Source organism: Perognathus longimembris, chromosome 8 (assembly GCF_023159225.1).
Source record: "Perognathus longimembris pacificus isolate PPM17 chromosome 8, ASM2315922v1, whole genome shotgun sequence".
In the NCBI taxonomy this organism is placed as follows: Eukaryota; Metazoa; Chordata; class Mammalia; order Rodentia; family Heteromyidae; genus Perognathus; species Perognathus longimembris.
The window spans coordinates 88264-113413 of record NC_063168.1 but is presented as its reverse complement, the minus strand read 5'-3'; the positions used below and the strand labels follow the sequence as shown (position 1 = coordinate 113413).

Here is a 25150-nt window from a genome sequence, read left to right as displayed (position 1 = left end):
AGTTTCATACGTTAGGCATTGGATACATTTCTTGTACTGTTTGTTACCTCCTCCCTCATTCTCCCCTCCCCTCTCCCTTTTCCCTTCCCCCCATGAGTTGTTCAGTTCATTTATACCAAACAGTTTTGCAAGTTCCCCCTCTATCTTTCATTTTCCCTTTCCCCTTTCCCTCATCCTCCTAAATGGTCCCACAGAATCATGTCTCTCATATACATATGTAAATTTACATTGTAAGTTATATTGTATATTTGTATATATAATACATACATGAATGTACATACACATATATGTACATAAATATGGCTTTTGCCTTATTTCACTCAACATGATGTTTTTCAGTTTTATTCATTTTCCTACAAATAACATAGTTTTTTTGTAGCTGTGTAATATTCATTCATCTGTTGTTGGGCATTTCAGCTATTCCCACTGTTGGTACACAGCTGCCATAAACATAGGTTTACAATACAAATATCTCAAACATTGACTTCAGATTTTTTCAGTACTATAGACTCCAGGACAAGATTAGCATTCAAGTCATCTTTGTAATAGATGCTCATTACTTACTGACTTATACTCTAATAGACAAATCAAAATTGGCAAAAAAAAAAAAGGTTAGCTATATGACTTGAAAAGAAAAATTGTAAATCTACTGAATAACAGTAGACTTGGTCAATGTTCCCACAACTGAACAATGAATACAAAAATTAGTAGAAATACAAGTTTATTTTAAAATTCACACATTATAAAAATGTTTAAAGTGAAAAAAAAAGAATCCAGTATTTTATTTCCTTGCTAAAGTTTGCATTTGTCCCCAGAAGTTCCTATGTTGGAAACTTGGTCCCCATTGCAGTAGTGTTCAGACGTGGACATCTGAGAGATGACTGGCTCTGCCTCACAGGCTTTCACAGATCCAGACTCTCTCAGACAAACATACTGTCTGTTTGTGCCACACACGTTAAGATGTATGAAGGTCCTCAGAGATGCCAGCACCATGCTCTTAAGACTTCTCAGGGCCCAGAAACAAGGGCTAAGTAAACCTCTATTCTTTACCCAGTATGTGCTATATATAGTTCATATGTCATCACATAAGGTGAAAATGTACATGAATTAAGCTACTACCCATCATAACTTTTTTGTGTGCTTATTATGAAAAATATCCACTGTTGTTTCACGACATGGCCTTAAATCAAAATCATAATATCCAAGGGAAAAACAGCCCTAGGAAGAAAATAAGAGTACTGTTAAAAATGACATGACTATGAAGAAAGGGGTGACATTGTCTAAGATGCACTGTACTCATAACCTGTCTTAAGAACTGTAACCCCTTTGTACAACTACTCAATATAATTGACATGACTAAATAAGCTGGGGTGTGGGGTTGTGTCTATAGTTCCAGATACTTGGGAAACTGAGGTAAAAAAAAAAATCACTTAGGCCCAGGAGTTCACTTAAAAACAAAACATCCAAACAGAAAGTGTTATACATAAAATTATCTTACCTGTGGTCTCTTAAAATAATCAAGTCCCCTTCCAATTTTAATCTGCCATCCATTGTTGAACCTATTGACATTAGTATACAGTAAGTTTAAGTCAGACAATTTTTAAGCATCAGAAAAAATTCCCCCTAAGAAAGGAAACCACTTCTGCTAATAGCAAGAAGACTTGACTAAAACCTGGAGTTAATAGTGGGCTGCCTATCTACAATGAAACAAAAGGGCCTGAAAAACAATCAGCTGACTTGATGAGTTGTGTCTAACAATTAAAACTTACACATGAATGTCAGCTTGTTGATATACATGTCCTGTTTTGCTCAAGTGAATTCAGAGAGAATGGTGGTATTCTAAGGGTTCTCATGCCCAGGGAGGGCAAGAATAAGCAGAAGAGCCTTAGATTCTGACTTCTGCTTCAACAACAACAGCTACATTTCCATATGTTTTGCACATTTAGATCTGGTTTAAGTTTTAACTTAAAATGAAGGTTCCATTGCTACAACCATATTAAAACCATTGTGCTAGAGGGAAAGTGTTATTAACCATATATACTGTTTTCTTATTAATACAGCATACTGTCATCCCTACCCAAATATACACTTAACCAACAGGAAATAAAACCACACCACACAGTATTAACTTCACTAGAAAAGGAATTGTTTTAGTATCACAACTGTGTATAGTATAGAGAAAAGTGCTCCTCTTTCTATATGACACAACATGTAAATTCAATTCTATTAGGAAATAATAAACACAAGACAAAATTTCCTCTCAAAAGTGGAGAGTTGCTAACACTGAGCTTTAATTGAATTTTTAATCTTTAAATGTAATATTTATATGTAACTAAGTAACATTAAAAGTTAGCATATTTCAACGACAAAAAAGTTAGAATATTATTGAACACTAACCTAATTTCTCGGTCATGTATTGAAGAAGAATAGTTTATTTCCAGCAGCACTCCATAACTCCTGAGTGACTGTTTTATTTCATCCAGGGCTCTCACCTGCTCTGCCCTACTGCCCTGTCAATGACAAAAGCATAATTTACCGCTTCATTTATTAAGATTTAACGTTATTAGCTGGGCACAGTGGCTCCTACCTAGCAGTTCGGAGGCTGAGATTGGGAGGGCTGCAGTTTAAAGCCAGCCTGAGGGGAGTAAAAAGCTTGTGAGACTCCATCGCAATAGCACAGGCTGGGTGTAGTGGCATGCACCTGCCATCCCAGATATGGCAAGAAGCAAGAAACAGTGGGGTTTCAGTCCAAGCAGGCCCAGGCAAAAAGTGAAACCTTGTTGAAAAAAATAAAGCCGAAATTTTAAGAAAATGAATATCACAGATGGATTAAAATGAAAAGGCTATTTTCTAGCTTCAATGTCTATTATGTCAAGCAAATCAAGAATGTTCTAATATGAATATAACACAATTTCATCCTGATCACTTAAATTTTTATTTTATCTCATTTCATTTTGAGACAGCATCTCTTGCTATCTAGCCTAAACTGGCCTTTGAATTGTAATCCTTGTGCCTTGCCTCCAATGTTGGGATTACAGACATGTACTTCTATGCTCAGCTTCCTTAAATGTATGTTAGCAATGATGTTTACTAATCCTTATGGGGCTTCCTACTTCTCAAAATAGTCGTGGAAATTATTACTTAGAAGCATCACTATTTTTTTGTCCAAATTAAGACAAAGATGCCCACTATCATACTAGTAATCACAGATATAAAGGGTTAAAGAGACAAAATTATTTCCAGTATTCAAGAGACTAAACGAACTAACTGAAAAAATTGAGCCTAACAAAATAGCCAAATACATGGTCAATATCTTAAACTGTATAGCGTTTTTCTCAAGATGTACTACACTTAGTATGAGCTGGTAAATTAATCCTCAAAGAAATACATCTAGCTAAAGTACTTCACTCAGATTTTCCTTGATTGGAGTACTACATCTTGTAACTGAATAAAGTCAGTAAGTTACAAAAAAGGTAAATTCTCTCAGATACTTAACTGCATCCGTAGAGGTAAGAAGGTGAATGGTTTTTACTTTACAGCTCTTAGTAAGGATCTCACAAAATCGGAGGAAGTTATAGAGCTGAAAGACATTAGGATGGGTTATTACAGTTAGTAGTACAGACGCATCCTCAGTGTCCCTGGGGCATTGGGCCCAACCTCCCCCAAAGACGGTATAAAATTATCCGGTATTTGTATAGAGCCTGAGCACACTCTTCCTTTAAATCGCCTCTACATTACTTGCAATATCTAAAATGATGTAAGTGCTATACAATTAGCGATTATACTGTATTGTATAGGGAATAATGACAAGATAGGTCTGTAAATGTCCAGTATAGGTATTACTTAAAAAGCTACTTTTGATCCCCAGTTGAGTCTATGGATAAAGAATCTGCAAATATGGACAGCTGACTATACATTTAAAATTCAATTTCATTATGCTTTAGTTCATCTCACTTACCTGATGAGTTTGTCTAATATAAGGATCTTCTATCCACACTTCTGTAACTGTCTCATTAAGGTATTCTTTTAAAAGTGATTCATAACCAAAACCTGTTGCATTCTCTTCTATTTTAATTTGCTTGTGATACTTCCCATCTACAAAACAGTTTTCAGTAATAATAGTGCTCGTTTCTTTTTACACATTTTATATTTCATCTATAGTGATTACTGAGGATCAGTTACAAATTAGTTTTTAGCTTATTCACGAAATGAATATGTATTGAATGTCTACTCTCTATGTGCTATGCAGTATTATAAAATGCTACACATACAGAAGGCAGCAAAAGGTAAGGTAAGGTAAGGGGGATAGACAAGGTTTTTATTATTTTATGTATGTATGTAAGTATGTATGTATGTATGTCAGTCGTGGGGCCTGAACTCAGGGCATGGGTGCTGTCCCTGAGCTCTTCAGCTCAAGGCTAGCACCCTGCCACTTTGAGTCACAATGCTACTTCTGGTTTTCTGGTGGTTAACTGGAGATAAGAGTCTCAAGGAATTTCCTGCCCTGACTGTCCTAGAACCGTGATCCTCAGATCTCAGCCCTGAGTAGCTAGGATTATAAGTGTGAGCCACTGGTGCCCAACGAGACTAGGCAGTGTATTCAAGACAAGACTGTGTGTGCAAAAAGTATCTGGTAAGTTCCTTTTACCATGGAAAGAACCACAGCTATAATCAGGAAATCTGGCCCTCTCTTTATACTTGTTTTTTATACCTTGAAACTTAAGAGATAAACTGAGTATTAAACAAAACGACAACATAACAGAGTTTGGAAGTCTTATTAGTATTTAGCTTATTTTTTAGTTTTGTTGTTATTTTGTTTTAGCTCTTTGGTTTTAGTGCTAGGGACTAAACTCAGGGCCTGTAACATGCTAATCTTGTCAGAGCATTCAATACAGAAACTTACATTACCATTTCACCCAAGCTAACAAGGGAATTATCACATGATCAACAGGATAGTTCTACTGGTTTTGTTAATTCAAACTGAATAATTAATTTTCAAAATGTGACCTTTAGTGGACTGTTTCTGCTTTACTAGATAGTATTTAGAGGCACTCAGAATGGTCCACAGTTTGATATACCATAAAGGCCACTCCTACAATACAGCTTCTAATAAAACTAGGCTATTGTTCACTTTAATGCCAAGAAAGTTGGAAAAACATAAAAAATCTGCATGTGTGGGCTGGGAATGTGGCTTAGCGGTATGGTGCTTGCCTAGCAATGCATGAAGCCCTGGGTTCAACTCCTCAGTACCACCCAAACAGAAAAACGCAGAAGCTGGGAATATGGCTGAGTGGCTAGAGTGCTTGCCTCATATAAATGAAGCCCTAGGTTTGATTCCTCAGCACCACATATATAGGAAAAGCCAGAAATGGTGCTGTGGCTCAAATGGCAGAGTGCGAGCAAAAAGAAGCCAGAAAAACGCAGAAGTGGCGCTGTGGCTTAAGTGGTAGAATGCTAGCCATGAGCAAAAAGAAGCTCAGGGACAGTGCCCAGGCCCTTAGTTCTTCAAGCCCCAGAACTGGTAAAAAAGCAAACCAAAACAAAAAATATGCATGTAGTATGTGCTTAATAGTCAAGACGTTGAAAGGCATGTGCTATAAAAACTAAAGGATTTGTTTGTTAGGGTGTGTGTCTGTGTGTGTACCAGTACCAGGGCTTGAACTCAGGGCCTTGTCCTTGCTTGCTTTGCTTGCTCAGGGCTGGTGTTCTACCAACGGAGACACACCTCCAGTACAGCTGGTTAGAAAGGGAATCTTGAAAGCCTGGGCTGGTTTGAACTACAGCCCTCTAAGTTTTAGCCTCTTGATGATTACAGGTATGAGCCAGTAGTGTCCAGCTAAAATGAAGCCTTTAGAAACATCTACATGTAGCTTTCTCAGCTTTGTTTACTCATCTGGCACTGCTAGCCAGGCCTCCAGCCCCTCAGAAGTTTTATAAGGTTGTCTAAAACCAAAAAATATACCAGCAGGCCCTGAGTTCGTTCCTTGTGTGCTAAGTATGTCTGCCAAAGTCAAGTGTTTTTCTTATCAATGCAAAAACAATTATCAAAGTGCTGAAGGCATAAGCACAGTCAGGAAACTATATATTTAAAAATGAGGACTGGGCACCTGTGGTTCACACTTGGAATCCTAGTTACTCAAGAGGCTGAGATCTGAGGACTGATGTTCAAGTACAGCTCAAGCAGGAAAGCCTAATTATCCACCAGAAAACTGGTAGTGGTGCTATGGCTCCACATAGTGGATAGAGCACTAGCCTTGAGCAAAAGAGCTCAGGGACAGCACCCAGACCTGGAGTTCAAGCCCCACAACTGACAAAAAAAAAAAAAAAAAAAAGAAAAAAGAGAAAAAGAAAAGAAAGCTTTCTGAGTAATATAAAACAAAACTGTGGAAACCAAGTGAAAGGTATAAGGGAACCCCCTTTTTGGGGGTCCTTAGAAACAGCAGGCTTAGACAAGGTAGTGGGCCTAGGGAGGGACAAACCTAAGTCAAATAACAGGAGCCCAAAAGCAGCTTGACCCAGAGCTGCTTCACCTTGGCAAAAGAGAGAGAACATGCATAATTGTTACTCCATTTGCATGTTTTAAAGAAGTTAAATGGGTACTCAGTAAATACTAGTCATACTCAGAACCAAGAATTAAACAAATAAAGAGTAATGGCAATCGCTATTTGTAATCACTAGCAGCAATTCTGCTTGGGTATGTCTGCTTGCTTTTCCTAACTTGCCAGACCACCTGCATGTGGGACTTGTGATTCTTAAAAGCCCAGCCCTATTTGGCCCTGGTGCTGTTTGTCACCATCCAGGTGGCGATGAGCAGAAGCTGTGCACAGCTAAATACTCCTAGCCCGATTGACTGAGTGCTGGTGACTATTGTCGTGGGTTTGAGGCCCACCTGGGTATCTGGTATACAACAAAAATGAATGCTCAGCTAGCACTGTAGCCCAGTAACAGAGCATTTAGTTAGCACACATGAACCCCTTGGTTCAATTTCCATGACCACTAAAAGAGAAACACATATATTCTTTCAGAGCATCTCCACAGAGATGTTGCCAACTATGCATCAACTTTCCAGCCACACCCAGTCTCTTATTCATAAGCATACATTAATTGTACAAAGGAGTTTGTTTCATTGTGCACAGAAGTGACTATGCCTGTTATGGGATTCAAGGGAGGAGATTCCCCATCCATCCTAGAGTCCACCACTCTGAGAGTCTCAAGCAAAAAGATGGATTTATTGGGGAAGTTAAAAAGCGAACTGACAGGCCAGGGACGCAGCACAGACTCGGGAGCTGAAACTGTGATGGTAAAAAGCAGGCTGACCGGCCAGGGCTGTAGCCCAGACTTGGGGGCTGGGACCATGACCTTGGGCCATGCTGGGGTTGGGATTATAAAGACAAATACCACATGGTCAAGCCTGCCACATGCAGGTGGCCAATGAGGTTACAACACTTACAGAGCATGCCAGGTCACACACAGGTGGCCAATGGAATTACAGTCTGCCTCATAGTAACTGTTTAAACCAATCTATCATTTTAGTTAGAATTGGCGCACAAATTGGGGGGGGGATAGTAACTATTGTTGACAGCAAGGGGGACTCTTCCCTGGATTCTAAACAGATGGGGCAGGGTGGGGCCCTGAATCTGAAGCTCAGGGGTGGGGGAGATCTTAGTGAAGATGGAATCAGCTTCTACTCTCTTTAATCTGAGATGGAGTCCAGATGGGCGTCAGAGACGCCCCCTCAACAGTGCACAGAAGTACTATGGGAAAAACACCCGAGGCTGCCAGCAGTTTGCACCTGAGGCATATATATATATATGTATATATATATATACATATATACATATATGAACTGCATGCTTGTGAGTATGGAAAAACTAATACATAGGGAAGAATACCTACCTCACCTCTAATGATTAGGAATAGGCTTTCATTCACAACAAAATCTGATAGAAGTCTCAGCAGTTTCTTTAGAGACTGTAATGACCTTGTCCTTTCATTAAGGATATACAAATCAAATACAGGATCCACATTCAGTATTCTTCTAGCAGTTCTTATCTGGGGTTCATACATAAGCTACATGGGATCTGCAAATTCCTTAAAAATGCCAAGTTATACAGAATGTGCAGCACTTATCAAATGTTCACCTCATACCCACTTAAAAAATAAAGAGCCAAAGGGAAAGGAAATGCATAGTGAATCAGTAAGCTCCCAGGTCCATACAGAACTAGGCACAAGCCAAATAATGAATAGGCTATATTACAATGCCATATGAACACATTTTCTTTATACCCCACCACCCTCCTCCTTTTCTTCTGTGGCACGTCAATACAAGCTAACATGACATACCTCACCAAAAACAATCAGTTCTACTTGTCTAATTTGGGTTGAACGGATTGACTATCTGACCAGAGATAGCAGTTTAATTTTTAAGGTAAGATGGTCCATGAATGATGTCATATCTAAAGGGCCCTTGGCAGCAAAAAAGCTCTCCATCCCTGGCAAAGTACTCTAAGGCAGGTGCTCAACAACTGAACCCTATTCCCCGGCCTGGACACTTTCTAAAACAGCCCCTTTACCTTCTTTTTCTTGGTCCAAGTATTTCTTTATATTTTCTGCTCTATCCATGTAGTGAGAAATCTTTTCTTTGAGATTACATTTCTTATTATTATCTTTGATACCTATAAGTTAAAAAAATTAAGTTAACATGTTTTTCTATTCAAGCATTATTTCTATTTTTTTCCAGTTTTCGACAAATTTCCTATCTTTCAGAATGCTCTGCTTCGATCCTAAAAAACTACAATTACAAAAGGGCATTCACTTTACACAAAGTAGCCGAGTTTAGGAATGGGGTTCTGACAAAGTCTCAACTCTGGGATACCAAATCTGGCAGTGTGAGAAAGGTCAACCTTAAGTCTGAGCACAACAGTACCCTGATTGGAATTTTGTATATTTAGAAGCAAAGAGTAGCAATCTTCCATAAAACTAGTTTCTCCAGTGGACTTTGGAATTAATGAGCAAATCAAACCATCTGGGGGAATAATCAAGTAGCACTCTATAGCAAAGCTCTCCTGGGGCTACACAGCACCATGCATCCGCAACGCAAAGAATGGCCCATCTCCCCTCTAGGCTTTTCCAAGCTCTGTGAAAAGTTCCCTGTTTACAATATGAATGTTCTTCACTGGGGTTGTTTTATTTTGTTACTTTTATCGAGTCTTACATATTATTAATTCGGCTATATATATATATTTTTTTTTGCTTTAGTTATTTTTCAGATAGGGTCATGTGGGTTTTTTGTTTGTTTGATTGATTTTGCCAGTCCTGGGGCTTGAACTCAGGGCCTGGCTTCTTTTTGCTCAAGGCTAGCACTCGACCACTGGAGCCACAGCGCCGCTTCCGGCTTTTTCTGTGTATGTGGTGCTGAGGAATCGAACCCAGGGCGACAAGCATGCTAGGCGAGCACGACTCCCAGCCCTCGGCTACATCTTTTAAAACCATTAAAATCTAGAGTGGTATCCCTTCCTTCCCCGGAGTCCTCCGTGAACCTGCTGCCGAAGAGTGCAGGCTTGCGGTGCGGCCCCGAGTTTGGAAGGGCGGTTCTTAGGTTTCGATTCACCTCCGCGGCGTAGGAAAGGCCCCCGCGTCCGTCCCCTCCTCCTTCCCGTCCCCCCCCCCCTCACCTTTCATAACCCGCAGGAGCAGATCGAGCCCCTCCTGGTAACACACCAGCGCCTGCTGGAACCTGGACTCCGATTCCAGCTCCGCGGCCCGCTTGAGCATAGTGGCTGCTGCCGTCATGTCTGGATCCGACCCCAGCCCGGACTTCGCCATCATCTCAGAGAACAAGAATTCGCTACACCCCGACCCAAAGTAAAATTGGAACCGCCCAGGTCGTTTCCGGGGGGGACGGGGGCGGGGGCGGGGGCGCGCCTGCGCACCCGCGCACTCTCGCCTCCCGCCTCAGTGCAGGGGAGGGCTCGGCCGGAACCGAAGTGCCGGCCGCGGAACCGACGGCCGCGTGTGCTGCTGCGACCCGGACTGGCTCGAGCGTGGCACGCACGGCCTGGCCTCTGTTCGGCGTCCCCTCGGTGGGGAATGGCGGTTGGACTTGCGGCCCGCTGGGCTCTGTAAATGCTGCATTCTTCACCCTGAGTGAGTATCCCGGAAGACGGCCGACGCCGACGGGGTTTCCCCAGCCTTTGGGTTGGAGGATCCCGGGAACCTGGCGGTTGCTCGTCTGGATCTCGGCCCAGGCTCCAGCGGCCCGGGCGCTCGTCGGGCCCTGGCGCTTGGAGCCCCGGGGGAGACAGCTTGGGAAATGAGGTGTGGGGACAAGGGCTTTGATTCTCATTGTGATTAAATGGAGAGGCACTGGTAGTTTTCATAGGGTGGTGATGCTGTAATTGTACAAAGTGGTTACTATTCCATAAATCAGGTTATGAGTACAATGCTTCTTGTTCATTGTCACCCCTTCCAGTGTTATCCCCTATTTTCCCTCTCCCATTCCTACCCTCAGGTTATGTAGTTCAGAGTTGTAATTATTTTATTTTGGGGCCAGTCCTGGGACTTGAACTCAGGGCCTGGGTTCTGTCCCTGAGCTTCTCTGGGCTCAAGGCTTGCACTCTACGATTTGAGCCACATCACCATCCCTGGCCTTTTTTCTGTTCATGTGGTACTAAGGAATCGAGCCCTGGGCTTCATTCATTCTAGGCAAGCACTACCACTAAACAACATTACCAGACCACAGAGTTTTAATTTTTTAATAAACAAACTTTGAGCCACCATTAGATTCCCAGTGAAGTTGTGAAGATAATTCCTACAAATGCCATATACAATTTCCCTTTTTATTACCATTATACATTAGTATGGTACATTTGTTACAACATGTGAACCAATGCATACCTAACTAATGTCCATACTCTTAAAATTCATATTTCCTGGGGCTGGGGATATGGCCTAGTGGCAAGAGTGCTTGCCTTGTATACATGAAGCCCTGGGTTCGATTCCCCAGCACCACATATACAGAAAACGGCCAGAAGTGGCGCTGTGGCTCAAGTGGCAGAGTGCTAGCCTTGAGCAAAAAAAGAAGCCAGGGACAGTGCTCAGGTCCTGAGTCCAAGCCCCAGGACTGGCCAAAAAAAAAAAAAAAATTCATATTTCCTTAGCTTTTCTCAATGCCTCTTGTATTCTAGGATCCCACCCAAGATACCACATTGCATTTGATAATCCTTAGAACCTCCAGATGCCGCTTGACTAGTTTCTTTTTTTTTTAATAGATTTTTTTCTTTAATTCCTCTTTTTCATTATTAGTGTAATTTTTTATTTTATTTATTTATTTTTTTGCCAATCCTGGGGCTTGAACTCGGGGTCTGAGCACTGTCCCTGAGCTTCTTTTTGCTCAAGTCTAGCACTCTGCCACTTGAGCCACAGCACCACTTCTGGCCGTTTTCTGTATATGTGGTGCTGGGGAATTGAACCCAGGGCCTCATGTATACGAGGCAAGCTCTCTTGCTACTAGGCCATATCCCCAGCCCGACTAGTTTCTTATGCCTTTCTTGTTTGTGATGACCTGGATAGTTTTAAGGCAGTTAGGTACTTGAGGATATACTAGTCAAGTATTTTTCACAAAGTTGTCCTGAGTAAATTGGTTTTCCCCTAAAAATGGGGGAAAGAGCCAGGAGCTGCTGCCTCACACCTGTAATAGATCCAAGGATCAAGGTTCAAAGCCAGAGCAGGCAGGAAAGTCCATGAGACTCTTATCTCTAGTAAACCACCCCAAAAAGCCAGAAGTGGCACTGTGGCTCAAGTGGTAGAATGAGAGGGGGGTGGGAGACATTTTCATTACATATTCTATGGAATATATGTGTTATCCACTTGATTTTTATCATTGTATGCTAATTAACCCTGATGGCCTGGCTGAGGTAATGTTAGCATTCTCTTCTGTACTTTCCTGTTTGAGCAAGTCTTTAACCATAACTCACACTTAAAGGGATAAATAGCTTTGCTACACTTCCTTGAAAGGAGAGAGCCCACACAATTATGTAGAATTGTTCTGTATGGCATTTTTTAATTCACTCATGAATTTAATCTGCTTACTTAGCTGGATGCTGTGGCCTTATGCCTGAAATGTAAAGTAGTTACTCAGAAGGCTAAGATTGGAAGGATCACAGTTGAGGTCCAGCCTGGCCAAAAAAAAAAACACCAAAAAAATTCTAGAGATCCCTATCCCATCAGAAAATGCTAGACATGGTGTTATGCCTCAGGTTAGAGTAGGAAGCATTAATCGAAGGGTTAATCTATTTTTGCTCAGGCAAAAAGTGAAATTCTTTTCAAATATAACTAAAGCAGAAAGGACTGACAGCCTGGCAAAAGTGATAGAGTTCCTGCCTAGAAAGCCCAAGACCATGAGTTGAAAAAAAAAAAATACATATACATATGTACTTAGTCATATCAGTATGGTTATTTGTACTTCAGAGTATAAGCTAATACTTTTTTTTGTTGTTGTTTGCTGTTGGAAGTTTTTCCATTTTGCTTCAGTCTCTCTTTAACATACTGCTGGCATTTTGCTTTGTTGTTCTGGTACTACAAGATACACCAGGCATTGTCAGCCATTTCTTAAAATCCTGGTTCCTTTGATTAGGGAATGCTATTAAAGACCAAAATTTGGCCAGATACCAATTGCACCTGTGATTCTAGCTACTCAAGAAGCTGAGATCTGAAGATTATGATTCAAAGCCAGTTTAGGGAGGAAAGTCTGAGAGACTTTTATCTCCATTTAACCCCCAAAAAGACAGGAGGAGTTGTGGCTCAAGTGTAGAGCACTAGCCTTGAGCAAAAGAAAGCACAGTGCCCCAGTCCTGAGTTCAAGCCTTAGGACCAGCACAAAAATAAACCTCAAATTTGGATGCTGTGATGCTATTGATTTAAGTTTTTTCAGCTAACAGAACTAGTTCGTATATACCTACATATAGGTAATTATTTCCATATCCATCAGTGGCACTGGTAAAGTGAACATGAGTTCTTCCTCTAATGCAGTGTCCAAGTATTACTGTAGCCTTTCTTAGGTGGAACCTACTTCAGCTGTGAGAAACCTGGCTTTCTGGAAGGTTTGGGTCAGAGTAACTTTCAGTGAGGTGACTACTGTTATGGAAAAAAAATGTTGCTAGGGGATTAGAAGCAAGAAGCATAGTTCAGAGGATTTCATTGAAGTCTCAGCAGTAGGAGAAAGATTTAAGAAAGTGTGAAGCTAAATAAGCTAGTTTAGTATATGGAGGAAGTATGGTAAAATAATTTAGTATTAGATTGGTTGCATTTCTGAATTTTTCTTTGAGGTCTAGGTCTTTCAGAAAACATCTAAGGTGGTTCTTACAACTCCCTGCTATATCTGCATCACAAAAAAAGGGAAACTTGCAAAGCTTCAGTAAGCTAGAATAATAATTGATAATAATGTTATAATTTAATAATAAAAATATTATTTATTAGGGGTTACTGTCTCAGGTTCTTTGTAGAATAGCTTATTGCCAAAATACGTACTATGAGCTATTATGTTCTTTTCTACAGAAAAAATTGAAGCACACAAATTAAGTATCCTGTTCCAGATAGAATACAATTTGTCAATCTAATTGTTCTACTCTCAGAACACATCAGCATAGTGGACTACAGCTGTTTTGTGTCAAGCTAAATAAATAAAAATCATTTGGACTACAGAAGCAGTACATGTATGTTAAGAATTGATTTAGAAACTAGCAAAAGGATAAGCTCTCCTTTGAACAGAAAGATGTTAAGACTTAGTGAAAATGCACTTGGTTAGACTATGTAGAATTGGGTTCTAGAGCACATACTCTGCCTCTTGAATTGTAAATTACAGTTAATGTGCTACCAGTGCCTATCTGCACAAACTTCTTGATAGCCTGATAGGCTTGGATAAACGAGAACTTTCTCAGATTTGTTTTTCTTGTGCATAAAGTTAAGAGGGTGGTCACCTACATGAGTTGGGATCTTTTTCAGGTTGGAGTTTCTGTGTTTCCTTAAGCATTCTTTATCTGCCCTCAGTGTTGAAGATGTTTAAAGCAGTAGAAAACTCCCACTTCCCAGTTAAAGGAGATGGGTGTGGTTAATATATTATTACCACCTGTGGTTTTAATGCCAGAAAAGCATGGGGAATCTGTCCACTGTTAAAATATATTTGACTGGTGGGTTTGCTTTCTACTTCTCACAGCCCTCTAAAGAGAACAGTACTACCTTTATGGCGGGGATTTTGCGCTCAGTAGTCCAGATACCCCCAGGCCAACTACAGGTATGTCTGTTCAAGAATTCTTTCCCTCCCCTATTCTTTAGGTGGGTTTTTTTTGTTTGTTTGTTTGTTTGTGTGTTTTTTTGGTGGTGGTGGTGAGGGGTTGTAATTACAAAACTTTCATATACATGCATATATATATATATACACACACACACATATACATATTATGTATAATCTTTTAAAATGTTAGTCTTTTTTAATATTGAGGGTTAAAATTTGTTAGGTTTTGTTGTTTTTTCATCCTAGGGATTAAGCCAAGGGTCTTGCTTATGCTAGTCAGATGCTCCACTATTAAACTGTACCTGCTGCCCTTTTTGTTTTTTAAAGATTTTTTAGGGTATTTTTAAAATTTTATTTATTTTTATTTATTTATTTATTTTTGCCAGTCCTGGGGCTTGGACTCAGGGCCTGAGCACTGTCCCTGGCTTCTCTTTGCTCAAGGCTGGCACTCTGCCACTTGAGCCACATAGCTTGTGGCTGTTTTCTATGTATGTGGTGCTGGGTAATCGAATCCAGGGCTTCATGTATACGAGGCAAGCACTTTTGCCACTAAGCCATATTCCCAGCCCTCCTTTTTGTTTTGTCTATTTTCTTCCTAAAGGTTTTCAATCATAAAAGATATTTCTCTAGAGAACATGCCAATTTAAAAAAGTGGCTCCCATGGATTCCCTTTGGTCAGTCTTAATCTTCCACTAAGGTTTTAGGGGAAATCCTTTAATTAATGAAATTTTCACAGAAAAGCAGTAAAATATAGTAAGACGGAATAGAAGCAAGCTCCCAGAGAAGAAAGACAGGTTATTATTTGCATGTATTTCCTTCTCATTGATCTTTTAACAAATGTAACTGTATAGACTGATAGACCCCCCAAGGACCAGGTTGGATACAGACCTAGGTACATACTGGGCCTTGATATAGACCTGTTACTGGCTATAGATGATAATGTCACATTGTCTTTGCTTCAGATTAATATGATGGAATTAATATTGTTTTCTCTTTGGTGCCACAGAAACTGAGAGTTATGTTTCAAAGCTATAAAGCTTTGTCTCATGTGTCTTCTTTCTTTCTTTCTTTCTTTTGCAAGTGCTGGAGCTTGAACTCAGGGCCTGAGCACTGTCCCTGGCTTCTTTTTGCTCAAGGCTAGTACTCAACCACTTGAGCCACAGCACCACTTCTGGCCTTTTCTATATATGTGGTGCTGAGGAATCGAACCCAAGGTGGGCTTCATGTATATGAGACAAGCACTCTACCACTAGGCCATATTCCCAGCCCACATGTGTCTTCTTTCACATCCTAATCTTTCTGCTTCTTTTCTAATTGTTTCTGTCATCTCAGCAATGCTGGGAAGGCTGGAAGGTAAGGATTATCACCCATGCACAGAGTCTTGCTGTTATGAGGTTGGCGAGACCTGGAGAAGAATAGGAGTGTAAGAGTATAGAACAGGGATGAGGTGAGGAAGAATTGCATTGTGGTGGTATTCTTAGGACTAAAAAGAGAACTGGAATCTCATTTTGGGTTTGTTTTGTCAAAGGTGAATTATGGAATATTGAATAGAGTAAAAATTAGTAAATCATAGCCTTCAGGACAAATCCAGTCTGCCACTTAATCTTATAAACAGGGTTTTAGTGACGCATAGGCCCACTTGTGTCGGGGGGCTCTGGACCCCCTCTCCTCACTTCTCCAGGGGAGACGCCTAAATTCTAAACTATGAAAGACACTCAGCCCCATCCCTCCCACCGGCAGAAGGAGTAAGGTGTATCTTTGTGGACTTTGCTGAGTTGAGGAGAAATGCCGAAATCCCCTTCCCCGTCAGCCCCCCTCACATGTCAGACACAGGAAGAAAATTCCGGGGAAACAGCCTGATGGTTGAACGGGTCTCACAGGATTTAATTAGGAGGGGGTTTATATAGCGGTAATGGCGGGAAAGGAGGGGGACTGGCCAAAGGGCTAGTCATAGGCTAAAGACCATGTCCGTCACGGTGATGTCACGAACTTCCTCTATGGGCGGGGACTACAGCCCCCCAAGGGCCGGGCCTCTGCCATTAGACACATGGCCAAGCCGAGAGGCCAAGCCAGGAGGCAGGGACCGCTGGCTTCTCTTCAGGTTGAGGCCGGAAGGTGGGAGGGGCTCCCTCCCACACTGTCCAAGGGCTGGTTGGAGGGCAGCGTGAATCCCCAACACATTTGTATGCAGATTGACTTTGACTATTTTCTCTTTATGTGAGCAGAGTCAAGTCTTGAGAATTGACACTCGGTAGTGCCAAGGCTGAAAGTATTTACTGTCTAGCCCTTTATTAAAAAAGGTTAGAAATCTCTTAGCTTTATAGTACCTCAGTGGTTAGATGGAATATGTTCATTTTTACTAAGCTTAGGTAAACCTATAGATTGTAGGTTAGGTCAGAATAGACTTTGTGGCCTAAAGTTCGGTAAGTATAGATTACTGCACAATACAGATTTCCTAAATAAAAAGCCAACATGTTTTTATATCATATTTGTGATAAAAGATGTTCTAAAAGGACAAATACTTTATATCTTATTTTAGACTGCGACAAAAGGCGTGGAGTCTCTCATTGGTACAAATTGGATTCGTCATAAATTTACCAGATCAAGAATTCCAGATAAAGTAGGAAATGTGGTTTCTATTTCTGTTTTTATGTGATCTGTGTTTTTTTTTTAATCTTAAAGGGTACCTGTTTTGTATTTTCAAACTCTTAGTGTGAAATAGTGTATAGATATGGATGGTAGTACAGAATAAACACACTAGATTCATGAAAGGGATAACTGCAAATAAAAAATATCACCAGGCACTCATTGCTCACACTTATAACCCTAACTACTCAGGAGACTGATTTGAGGATCAACAAGCCTGACAACCCAAAACAATCCAAGAGAATCTAATCCCAGTTAACTAGTAAAAAAATGGAAGTGGAAGTGTTACTCAAATGATAGAGTGCCAGTTGTGGGAGGGAAAAACCAAACCAGAACACTAAACCCTGAGTTCAAGCCCCAGTGTGGGCAGTCAACCAATATAAACAAAAGTGGTTTTCTTACCTATTCTGCTGGTCTTTGACAGAAACAGGTTATTATTTCTTAGTTTATTGCTGTCCGTGGCTTTTTTTTTTTTTTTTAGCCAGTCATGGGCCTTGGACTCAGAGCCTGAGCACTGTCCCTGGCTTCTTCCCGCTCAAGGCTAGCACTCCACCACTTGAGCCACAGCGCCGCTTCTGGCCATTTTCTGTATATGTGGTGCTGGGGAATCGAACCTAGGGCCTCGTGTATATGAGGCAGGCACTCTTGCCACTAGGCTATATCCCCAGCCCGTGGCTTTTTTTTTTTTTGGCCAGTCCTGGGCCTTGGACTCAGGGCTTGAGCACCGTCCCTGGCTTCTTCCCGCTCAAGGCTAGCACTCCGCCACTTGAGCCACAGTGCCGCTTCTGGCCGTTTTCCGTATATGTGGTGCTGGGGAATCGAACCTAGGGCCTCGTGTATCCGAGGCAGGCACTCTTGCCACTAGGCTATATCCCCAGCCCCAGTGGCTTTTTTTTTAATCCTTTAGATTCCATGCATTTTTTTTTTTTTTTCTTCTGGTCCTGGGATGTGAACTCTGGGCCTAGGCACTGAACCTGAGCTTCTTTAGATCAAGGCTAGCACTCTATCACTTGAACCACAGCACAAATTCTGGCTTTTTGTACTGTTACTGGAGCTTAAACTCAAGTGCTCTACCACTTGATCCACAACTCACTTCTGGCTTTTTGGTGGTTAATTAGTGATAAATCACATGCTTTCCTACCCAGGCTGGCTTTGAGCCACGGTCCTCATTTCTCAGCCTCCTGAATAGCCAGGATTACAGATATGAGTGCCCAGTGTCCAGCTGTCATTTTGCCTTATGGAATATCATCCCATTGAAATAGTACAGTATGTATAAGGAAGGGTCTTTCCAGGCTCTTCATGGCTTATTTCTTACTGTGGAATAATATTCCAGTGTGTCATTCACATCATATATTTATGCATGGAACTCTTGAAGGGTATCTTTAATTGCTTCCAATTTTAGACAGCAGTAAAGCTGTAGGAACACTCTTGTGAAGGTCTTTGTATGGACTAACCTTCCTACTCATGGGGCAAATACCTAGGAGTCCCTTGCTGGAATGTATAGTAAAGAGTATGTTTAGCTTTGTGAAACCCGAGAGGGAAGTTGGGTTTTTGGAAGGGAATCCTTATCAGGTTTTAGAAGAATTATTACAAGATATACAGAATAAGATTCAACATCTTAGCCCTTAATTTCAGATTTTGAAGTTTTCCAGATTTTAGAAGATTTGCATAGACTATATGAGTTTAGTATACTAGATTGAAAACCTGAAATGTGCGCATCTCTGAATTTAGTGGACTTTAGATCAGATTTTCAGGTGCATCTAAGATGCTACGTCTAAGGTGCTATTACATATTCCTTGCATTTGAATTCTTTAGTACATGTGGTTGCCTGCTTTGTGCTTCAGGTTATAAAAACAAGATCCTTAACTGTGTGATAGTTTCGTAGAGCATGAAATTCTTAGACTATGTCTAAGGAATCAGTCTACTGGTTGAAGTGTTCACTTTGAGGTTGAAGATTATATAAGGATTCTGAATGAAGAATGAAATGTAAAGGTGTGTGTGTAAGGAGGTACAAAAGAATTTTTCTGTTTTGTGATTCTTTCTAGGTGTTTCAGGCTTCACCTGAAGACCATGAAAAGTATGGCGGGGATCCACAGCACCCTCACAAGCTACACATTGTTACTAGAATAAAAAGTACACAAAGACGTCCATATTGGGAAAAAGATATTATAAAGATGCTTGGATTACAAAAGGTACATAACTATTTTAGTCATTAGTATTACTTAAATTTCCTTTAAACTTTATGCTTTAATTTTATATTTTAAAAACTTAAGTTGGGGGCTGGGAATATGGCCTAGTGGCAAGAGTGCTTGCCTCCTACACGTGAAGCTCTCGGTTCAATTCCCCAGCACCACATATATGGAAAATGGCCAGAAGGGGCGCTGTGGCTCAGGTGGCAGAGTGCTAGCCTTGAGCAAAAGGAAGCCAGGGACAGTGCTCAGGCCCCGAGTCCAAGGCCCAGGACCGGCCAAAAAAAACCAAAAAACAAAAACAAAAAAACTTAAGTTGGGGCTGGGAATGTGGCTTAGTGGTAGAGCACTTGCCTAGCATGCATGAAGCCCTGGGTTCAATTCCTCAGAACCACATAAATAGAAAAAAAGCCAGAAGTGGCGCCGTGGCCCAAGAGGCAGAGAGCTAGCCTTGAGCAAAAAGAAGCCAGGGACAATGCTCAAGCCTATGTCCCAAGCCTCAGGACCAACAAAAAAAACCACCTTCAAGGTTTATTGTTTCTTTAAGTGATTATTTAACATACTTTTAAGTTGATTTAGAGAAAATATGCATTTCTTTTAACGTTTTCCCAAAACAGAACCATGTGCTTTTTAAATTGACACATATCATTGTTCCTTTTGCTGACAGGCACATACCCCTCAAGTCCACAAGAACATTCCTTCGGTGAATGCAAAATTGAAAGTAGTCAAGCACTTGATAAGGTTGGTTGCTCATCTTCTCAGCAGTTTTTAAATGTCTTATCCCATGTAATTCTAAACCCAGTTTTCTTATGTTACAGAATCAAGCCCCTGAAGCTGCCACAAGGACTTCCAACAGAAGAGACTATGTCCAACACTTGTCTCAAAAGCACAGGAGAGTTAGTAGTGCAGTGGCATCTAAAGCCTGTTGAGCAAGGAGCAGAGTCCTGATGCCACAACAGTTGCAGATTAGAAATGCAAGTGTCTTTCATCTAAAGTCAATGACAAAGTATTCTCATTAAAGTATGTTTTAAATTCCAGTCATTTTCACTGACGAAAGCTGCCATGATTCTTTTTACTATTCCATAGTCTTGAAGGTTTTAGTGCTATTACTTGGTCTAATGGTCTCTTCCCTTTTCCCCTAACAGTTTACTCCAGAATAGGCAAGAATCACTTTGAATATCTAAATTTAGATCCACTGTCATATAATGATTGTCGGCTTTTTATATTGTTTCCCCATTTAACTAAATACCACAAATTCTATGGCGTATCTTAGTCCATTTCTTATTGTTATAACAAAATACCTGAGATTGGTTTCTTTATAAGGAAAAGAAGTTCATTTTGGCTCAGAGTTTGGTTCACAGGCAACCTCTAGTTGCTTCTAGCCTCCTGCACTGTCAAAACATGGTCGATGGCACTGTATATGACGGTCCCATGATGCCATGGGCCTGCTGGAAAACCCTTAGTCACCTTCCGTTAGGCCCACCTCTAAAAAATCCTACAATTTCTCAATACCATTCTATCAAGGACCAATCCTTCAGCACATGAACATGTGCGGAACAAACTATATCTAGACCATAAGAGACTCTTTACTGAATTCTGCTCTGTGTTGTAGCAGATCCCAAACCAAGCAAACATCTCCCTTCCTCCAGGAGCCTAGTCTTCCAGAGAGATCATAGTGACGCAGGAAAACGTATGACACCTGGAATGTGATACTGGCATGGCCTTGGCTGCAGCTCCATGCCTCTATACTGCTGATTTGTATGGACACATGAATCCATATTATTCCTAATCTTAGTATCAGAAATAATGTTTATTGCATTACTTTAGATCAAACTGGGCCTGAATTTTGTTATTGTACTGTGTCTGGATAAGGCATATTAAATTCTATGTAATTAATTAATTGATTAATTATATTTATTTATTTATTTGGTGCTGGTCCAGTGGCTTAAACTTAGGACCTGAGTAATGCCCCTGAGATGTTTTGGTCAAGACTAGTGCTCTACCAATTGAGGCACAGTTCTGTTGGGAACAGCTGTGCCTTTAAGAGGTCACAGCTGGCTTTGGCCTGTCCCCTCCCCTTCCGCCTGTAACAGGAAGAGAAGCCCCCGCCCCTGGGGGGCGAACACGTGCGTGCCATCTTGGCGGGGACTTCTACAGAGACCCAGCTCTTGGGCGGCTGTAATCCCCGCCCACAGAGGAAGTTTCATGACATCACCTGATGGGCAGCCCAGTCAGCCAATCAGTCAGTCACCCCAAGCCCTTCCCCTTCTACCTTTGTCATCGTAATAAATTCTTCTGCCCGCCCTCTGCGCGGCTGAGACTCATGGACCATCGAATACGTCTCCCCGACCCCTCTCCCCACTTCTCCAGAGGAGATGCCCAAATTCCAAACTATGAAAGAACACTCGGCTTTAACCTCCCGCCCACGGAAGGAACAAAGCGTGTTCTTATGGATTACGCTATGCTGAGGAAAGCAGAAGCTAGTAGATCAAACTAATTATAGCTCCCAGGAGGCTGAGATCTGAGGATCATGGTTCAAAACAAATATAGGCAGGAAAGTTGGAGAGACTCTTAACTTCCAATTAATCAGCAAAAAGCTGGAAAGTGGATGTGTGGTTCATGTGGTAGAATACCAGTCTTGAGCACAAGAAGCTCAGGGACAGTGCCCAGACCCAGAGTTCAAGCCCCAAGACTGGCCAAAATAAATAAATAAATAAACATAGAACTGCCTTATTACCCAACAATACCACTCTTGAGCAGCTACCCAGATAAGTCAAGATAAAGACACTTGCACATTCACAGTCATAGAGATCCCGTGTTTCCCATATGCCCGGCAAGACAAAAAGGACAAGGTAGGAGAGAGCCGTGCTCCAATTTCTGCAAAGCTTGTGGCCAACATGCTCTCAGTTGCTGGGGCTGATCATATCACCATGGACCTGCATGCCTCTCAGATACAGGGATTCTTTGATATTCCTGTGGATAATTTATATGCGGAGCCAGCAGTCCTGCAGTCGATTCGGGAGAATATCACCAAGTGGAGGAACTGTATCATTGTTTCCCCCGATGCAGGGGGAGCTAAAAGGGTCACTTCCATTGCAGACAGGCTGAATGTGGAATTTGCTTTGATCCACAAAGAGAGGAAGAAAGCAAATGAAGTGGACCGGATGGTTCTAGTGGGTGATGTGAAGGACCGAGTGGCCATTCTGGTGGATGACATGGCTGACACGTGTGGCACGTGTGCCATGCTGCAGATAAACTACTATCCGCCAGAGCCACCAAAGTTTATGCCATCCTTACCCATGGGATCGTCTCTGGGCCAGCTATTTCTAGAATTAATAATGCAGCCTTTGAAGCTGTTGTTGTTACCAACACTATTCCACAAGAGGACAAGATGAAACACTGCTCCAAGATTAAGGTGATTGACATTTCGATGATCCTGGCCGAGGCCATCCAAAGGACACATAATGGGGAGTCTGTGTCTCATCTGTTCAGCCATGTCCCACTGTAAAAGCAGAATTTGAAGTGTGAGCAGGTCTATTTCGACTACTCACTCATCTGCTTTTTTATTTTAGCATTAGGACTCTGTAATGATAGCATATCACTGGCAAAAATATCAGATCTTTGTATACTCTGAAAGTCATTGTTTCCCCTTTGAAAGCTTAAGACAGGTTCTTTCTAGTTTGTTTGTTTGTTTTCCGGGGGAGAGGAGTAAAGGTGTTGGCTATTTTGATCTTTAAGTGAATTGTCTTAAATGAGAAACATATTTTATCACTTTGACTTACTTAGATACGTGATTTTCTCCTTTGTTCTTCTAGTACTTTGAGGCAACAACTCCCAAGCGTAAAATTCCATTATGAAAATTCCTAGTTTATATATTTTGAGGTTTCCAGAGGTAACTTCAAATTAAAGCCTTCTGTGTAAATATATAATGATAATAATTCTGTGGAAATTTGGGTGAAACCTTATATATCCCTTTAATTCAGAGTAAACGTTATACATTAGTATGGTACATTTGTTACAACATGTGAACCAATGCATACCTAACTAATGTCCATACTCTTAAAATTCATATTTCCTGGGGCTGGGGATATGGCCTAGTGGCAAGAGAGCTTGCCTCATATACATGAGGCCCTGGGTTCGATTCCCCAGCACCACATATACAGAAAACAGCCAGAAGTGGCGCTGTGGCTCAAGTGGCAGAGTGCTAGCCTTGAGCAAAAGGAAGCCAGGGACAGTGCTCAGGTCCTGAGTCCAAGGCCCAGGACTGGCCAAAAAAAAAAAACACTAGAGTCTTTTCGGTGGTATTCTCCCCAGGAATCCAAAGCTGAATATCTAATGGAGCCAAAAGGTCTGTGAGCTGGGGTTCCCAGGACTTTGTAATACGGGAGACTTTGTAATATGATATCAAAACTCATTGATGAAGCCCTTGCATGGGCTACAGTCAGATTGAGAGAGCAAAGAAATGTAAAGGTCAATAGAATTATGAAAGCCTTCAGATAGGGAAATTGTGTCTCCTTTACCTGAATGTTTTATGAGGATAGAGTTATCTGGGAAATGCTTTTTCTACCTAATATTGCAAAATCAAAGTTTATTAAGCCCAAAGAGAAGCAAAAACTAGCAACATAGGCAAAAGAAGCAGTGCAGGAGGTATCACAGTACCAGACTTCAAGCTTTATTATAAAGCCATCATAGGTAGGGGCATAAAAACAGACCTGAAGATCAATTGAATAGGATAGAAGACCCAGAAATAAAAGCGCATACTTACAGTCAGCTGATATTTGACAAAGGAGCTAAAGACTTACAATGGAAAAAACACAGCCTCTTCAACTACTGGTGCTGGGAAAACTGGGCAGCCATATGTAGAAAACTCAAAGTGGACCCTAGCCTATCACCATGCACCAAGTTCAACTCAAAATGGATCAAGGACCTCAACATCAGACCTGAAACTACTGAAGGACAGAGTGGGAAAGACACTAGAACTTATAGGCACAGGTAGGAACTTCCTGATCAGTGTCCCAGGGGCACAATAGATAGGGGAGAGACTTGATACATAGGACTACTACAAAATAAATTTCTGCACAGCTAAAGACATAGCCACTAAACTAGAAAGATAGCCAACCCTATGGGAAAGGGTCTTTACCAGCACAACAATAGACAAAGGCCTAATATCCATCATCTACAGAGAACTCAAGAAACTAACCCCCTCCAAACCCAGTAAACCAATTATTAAATGGGAAAAGGAGCTAAAGAGAGACTTCACAGGAGAAGAAATAAAAATGGCAAAGAAACATATGAGGAAATGTTCAACATCCCTGGCAGTAAAGGAAATGCAAATAAAACAACCCTGAGATACCACCTCACTCCAGTGAGAATGGCCTATACTCTGAACTCAGGCAACAACAAATGCTGAGGGGATGCAGGGAAAGAGGAACCCTTCTCCATTGTTGGTGGGAGTGCAAACTAGTATAACCACTTTGGAGAACAGTATGGAGGTTTCTCAAAAAGCTCAATATAGACCTACCCTATGACCCAGCCATACCACTCCTAGGCATCTATCCTGAACAACAGGCCCCAGGATACCATAAAGACATTTGCACTTCCATGTTTATCGCTGCACAATTCACAATAGCCCAAATATGGAAACAACCCAGATGCTCCACTACAGATGAAAGAATAAAAAAAAATGTACTTGTATGCAATGGAATACTACATAGCAATTAGAAATGATAAAATAATGGTATTCACAGGGAAATGGTCAGATCTTGAACAAATAATGTTGAGTGAGACAAGCCTAGAACACTGAAGAAAGGCACATGGTCTCCTTGATATATGAATGTTAGGAGGGGTGGGAGAGAACAGTAGAGACCAGGTCTGCAAAATAGCAAACTTCTTTTTAAATGGTATTTCCACATGTTTGGGTCAGCGACTTTACATTATACATCTAAAACCAAACAACTACTAAACGAACATAAAAAGGTCTAGGATAGACCTATCAGAGGATCACAGTAACTCAACAGCTGTGCAC

At 41.2% G+C, this 25150-nt stretch overlaps 2 protein-coding genes and 1 pseudogene across 8 annotated transcripts; 2 read left to right on the top strand and 1 right to left on the bottom strand.

Annotated features, from left to right (window-relative positions):
* Window positions 1–704: 704 nt before the first annotated feature.
* On the bottom strand, window positions 705–9909 carry Mitd1 (microtubule interacting and trafficking domain containing 1). 6 transcript variants are annotated; one of them, XM_048352248.1, is made up of 7 exons: window positions 9675–9903; window positions 8574–8675; window positions 3959–4095; window positions 3497–3580; window positions 2398–2510; window positions 1499–1559; window positions 705–994 (listed from the first exon to the last, which is right to left on the bottom strand). In XM_048352248.1, the coding sequence occupies exons 1-7, from the start codon at window positions 9826–9828 to the stop codon at window positions 956–958; spliced, it is 690 nt and encodes a 229-aa protein (XP_048208205.1). In that variant the 5' UTR covers window positions 9829–9903; the 3' UTR covers window positions 705–955. The 6 variants fall into 6 exon arrangements, with proteins under 6 accessions (XP_048208205.1, XP_048208204.1, XP_048208208.1 ...); XM_048352247.1 differs by having other exon boundaries at window positions 705–1218; window positions 9675–9892; XM_048352251.1 differs by having other exon boundaries at window positions 705–1218; window positions 9737–9871.
* Window positions 9910–9985: 76 nt separating this feature from the next.
* Mrpl30 (mitochondrial ribosomal protein L30) lies at window positions 9986–20166 on the top strand. Of its 2 annotated transcripts, XM_048352254.1 has the most exons (6): window positions 9989–10146; window positions 14213–14290; window positions 16830–16910; window positions 18982–19128; window positions 19793–19866; window positions 19944–20166. In XM_048352254.1, exons 2-6 carry the CDS (start codon window positions 14240–14242, stop codon window positions 20071–20073), a joined length of 483 nt encoding a protein of 160 aa, XP_048208211.1. In that variant the 5' UTR covers window positions 9989–10146; window positions 14213–14239; the 3' UTR covers window positions 20074–20166. The 2 variants fall into 2 exon arrangements, with proteins under 2 accessions (XP_048208213.1, XP_048208211.1); XM_048352256.1 differs by lacking the exon at window positions 16830–16910 and having other exon boundaries at window positions 9986–10146.
* A 360-nt stretch (window positions 20167–20526) lies between these two features.
* On the top strand, window positions 20527–23084 carry LOC125356784 (annotated as a pseudogene).
* The last annotated feature ends 2066 nt before the right edge of the window (window positions 23085–25150 follow it).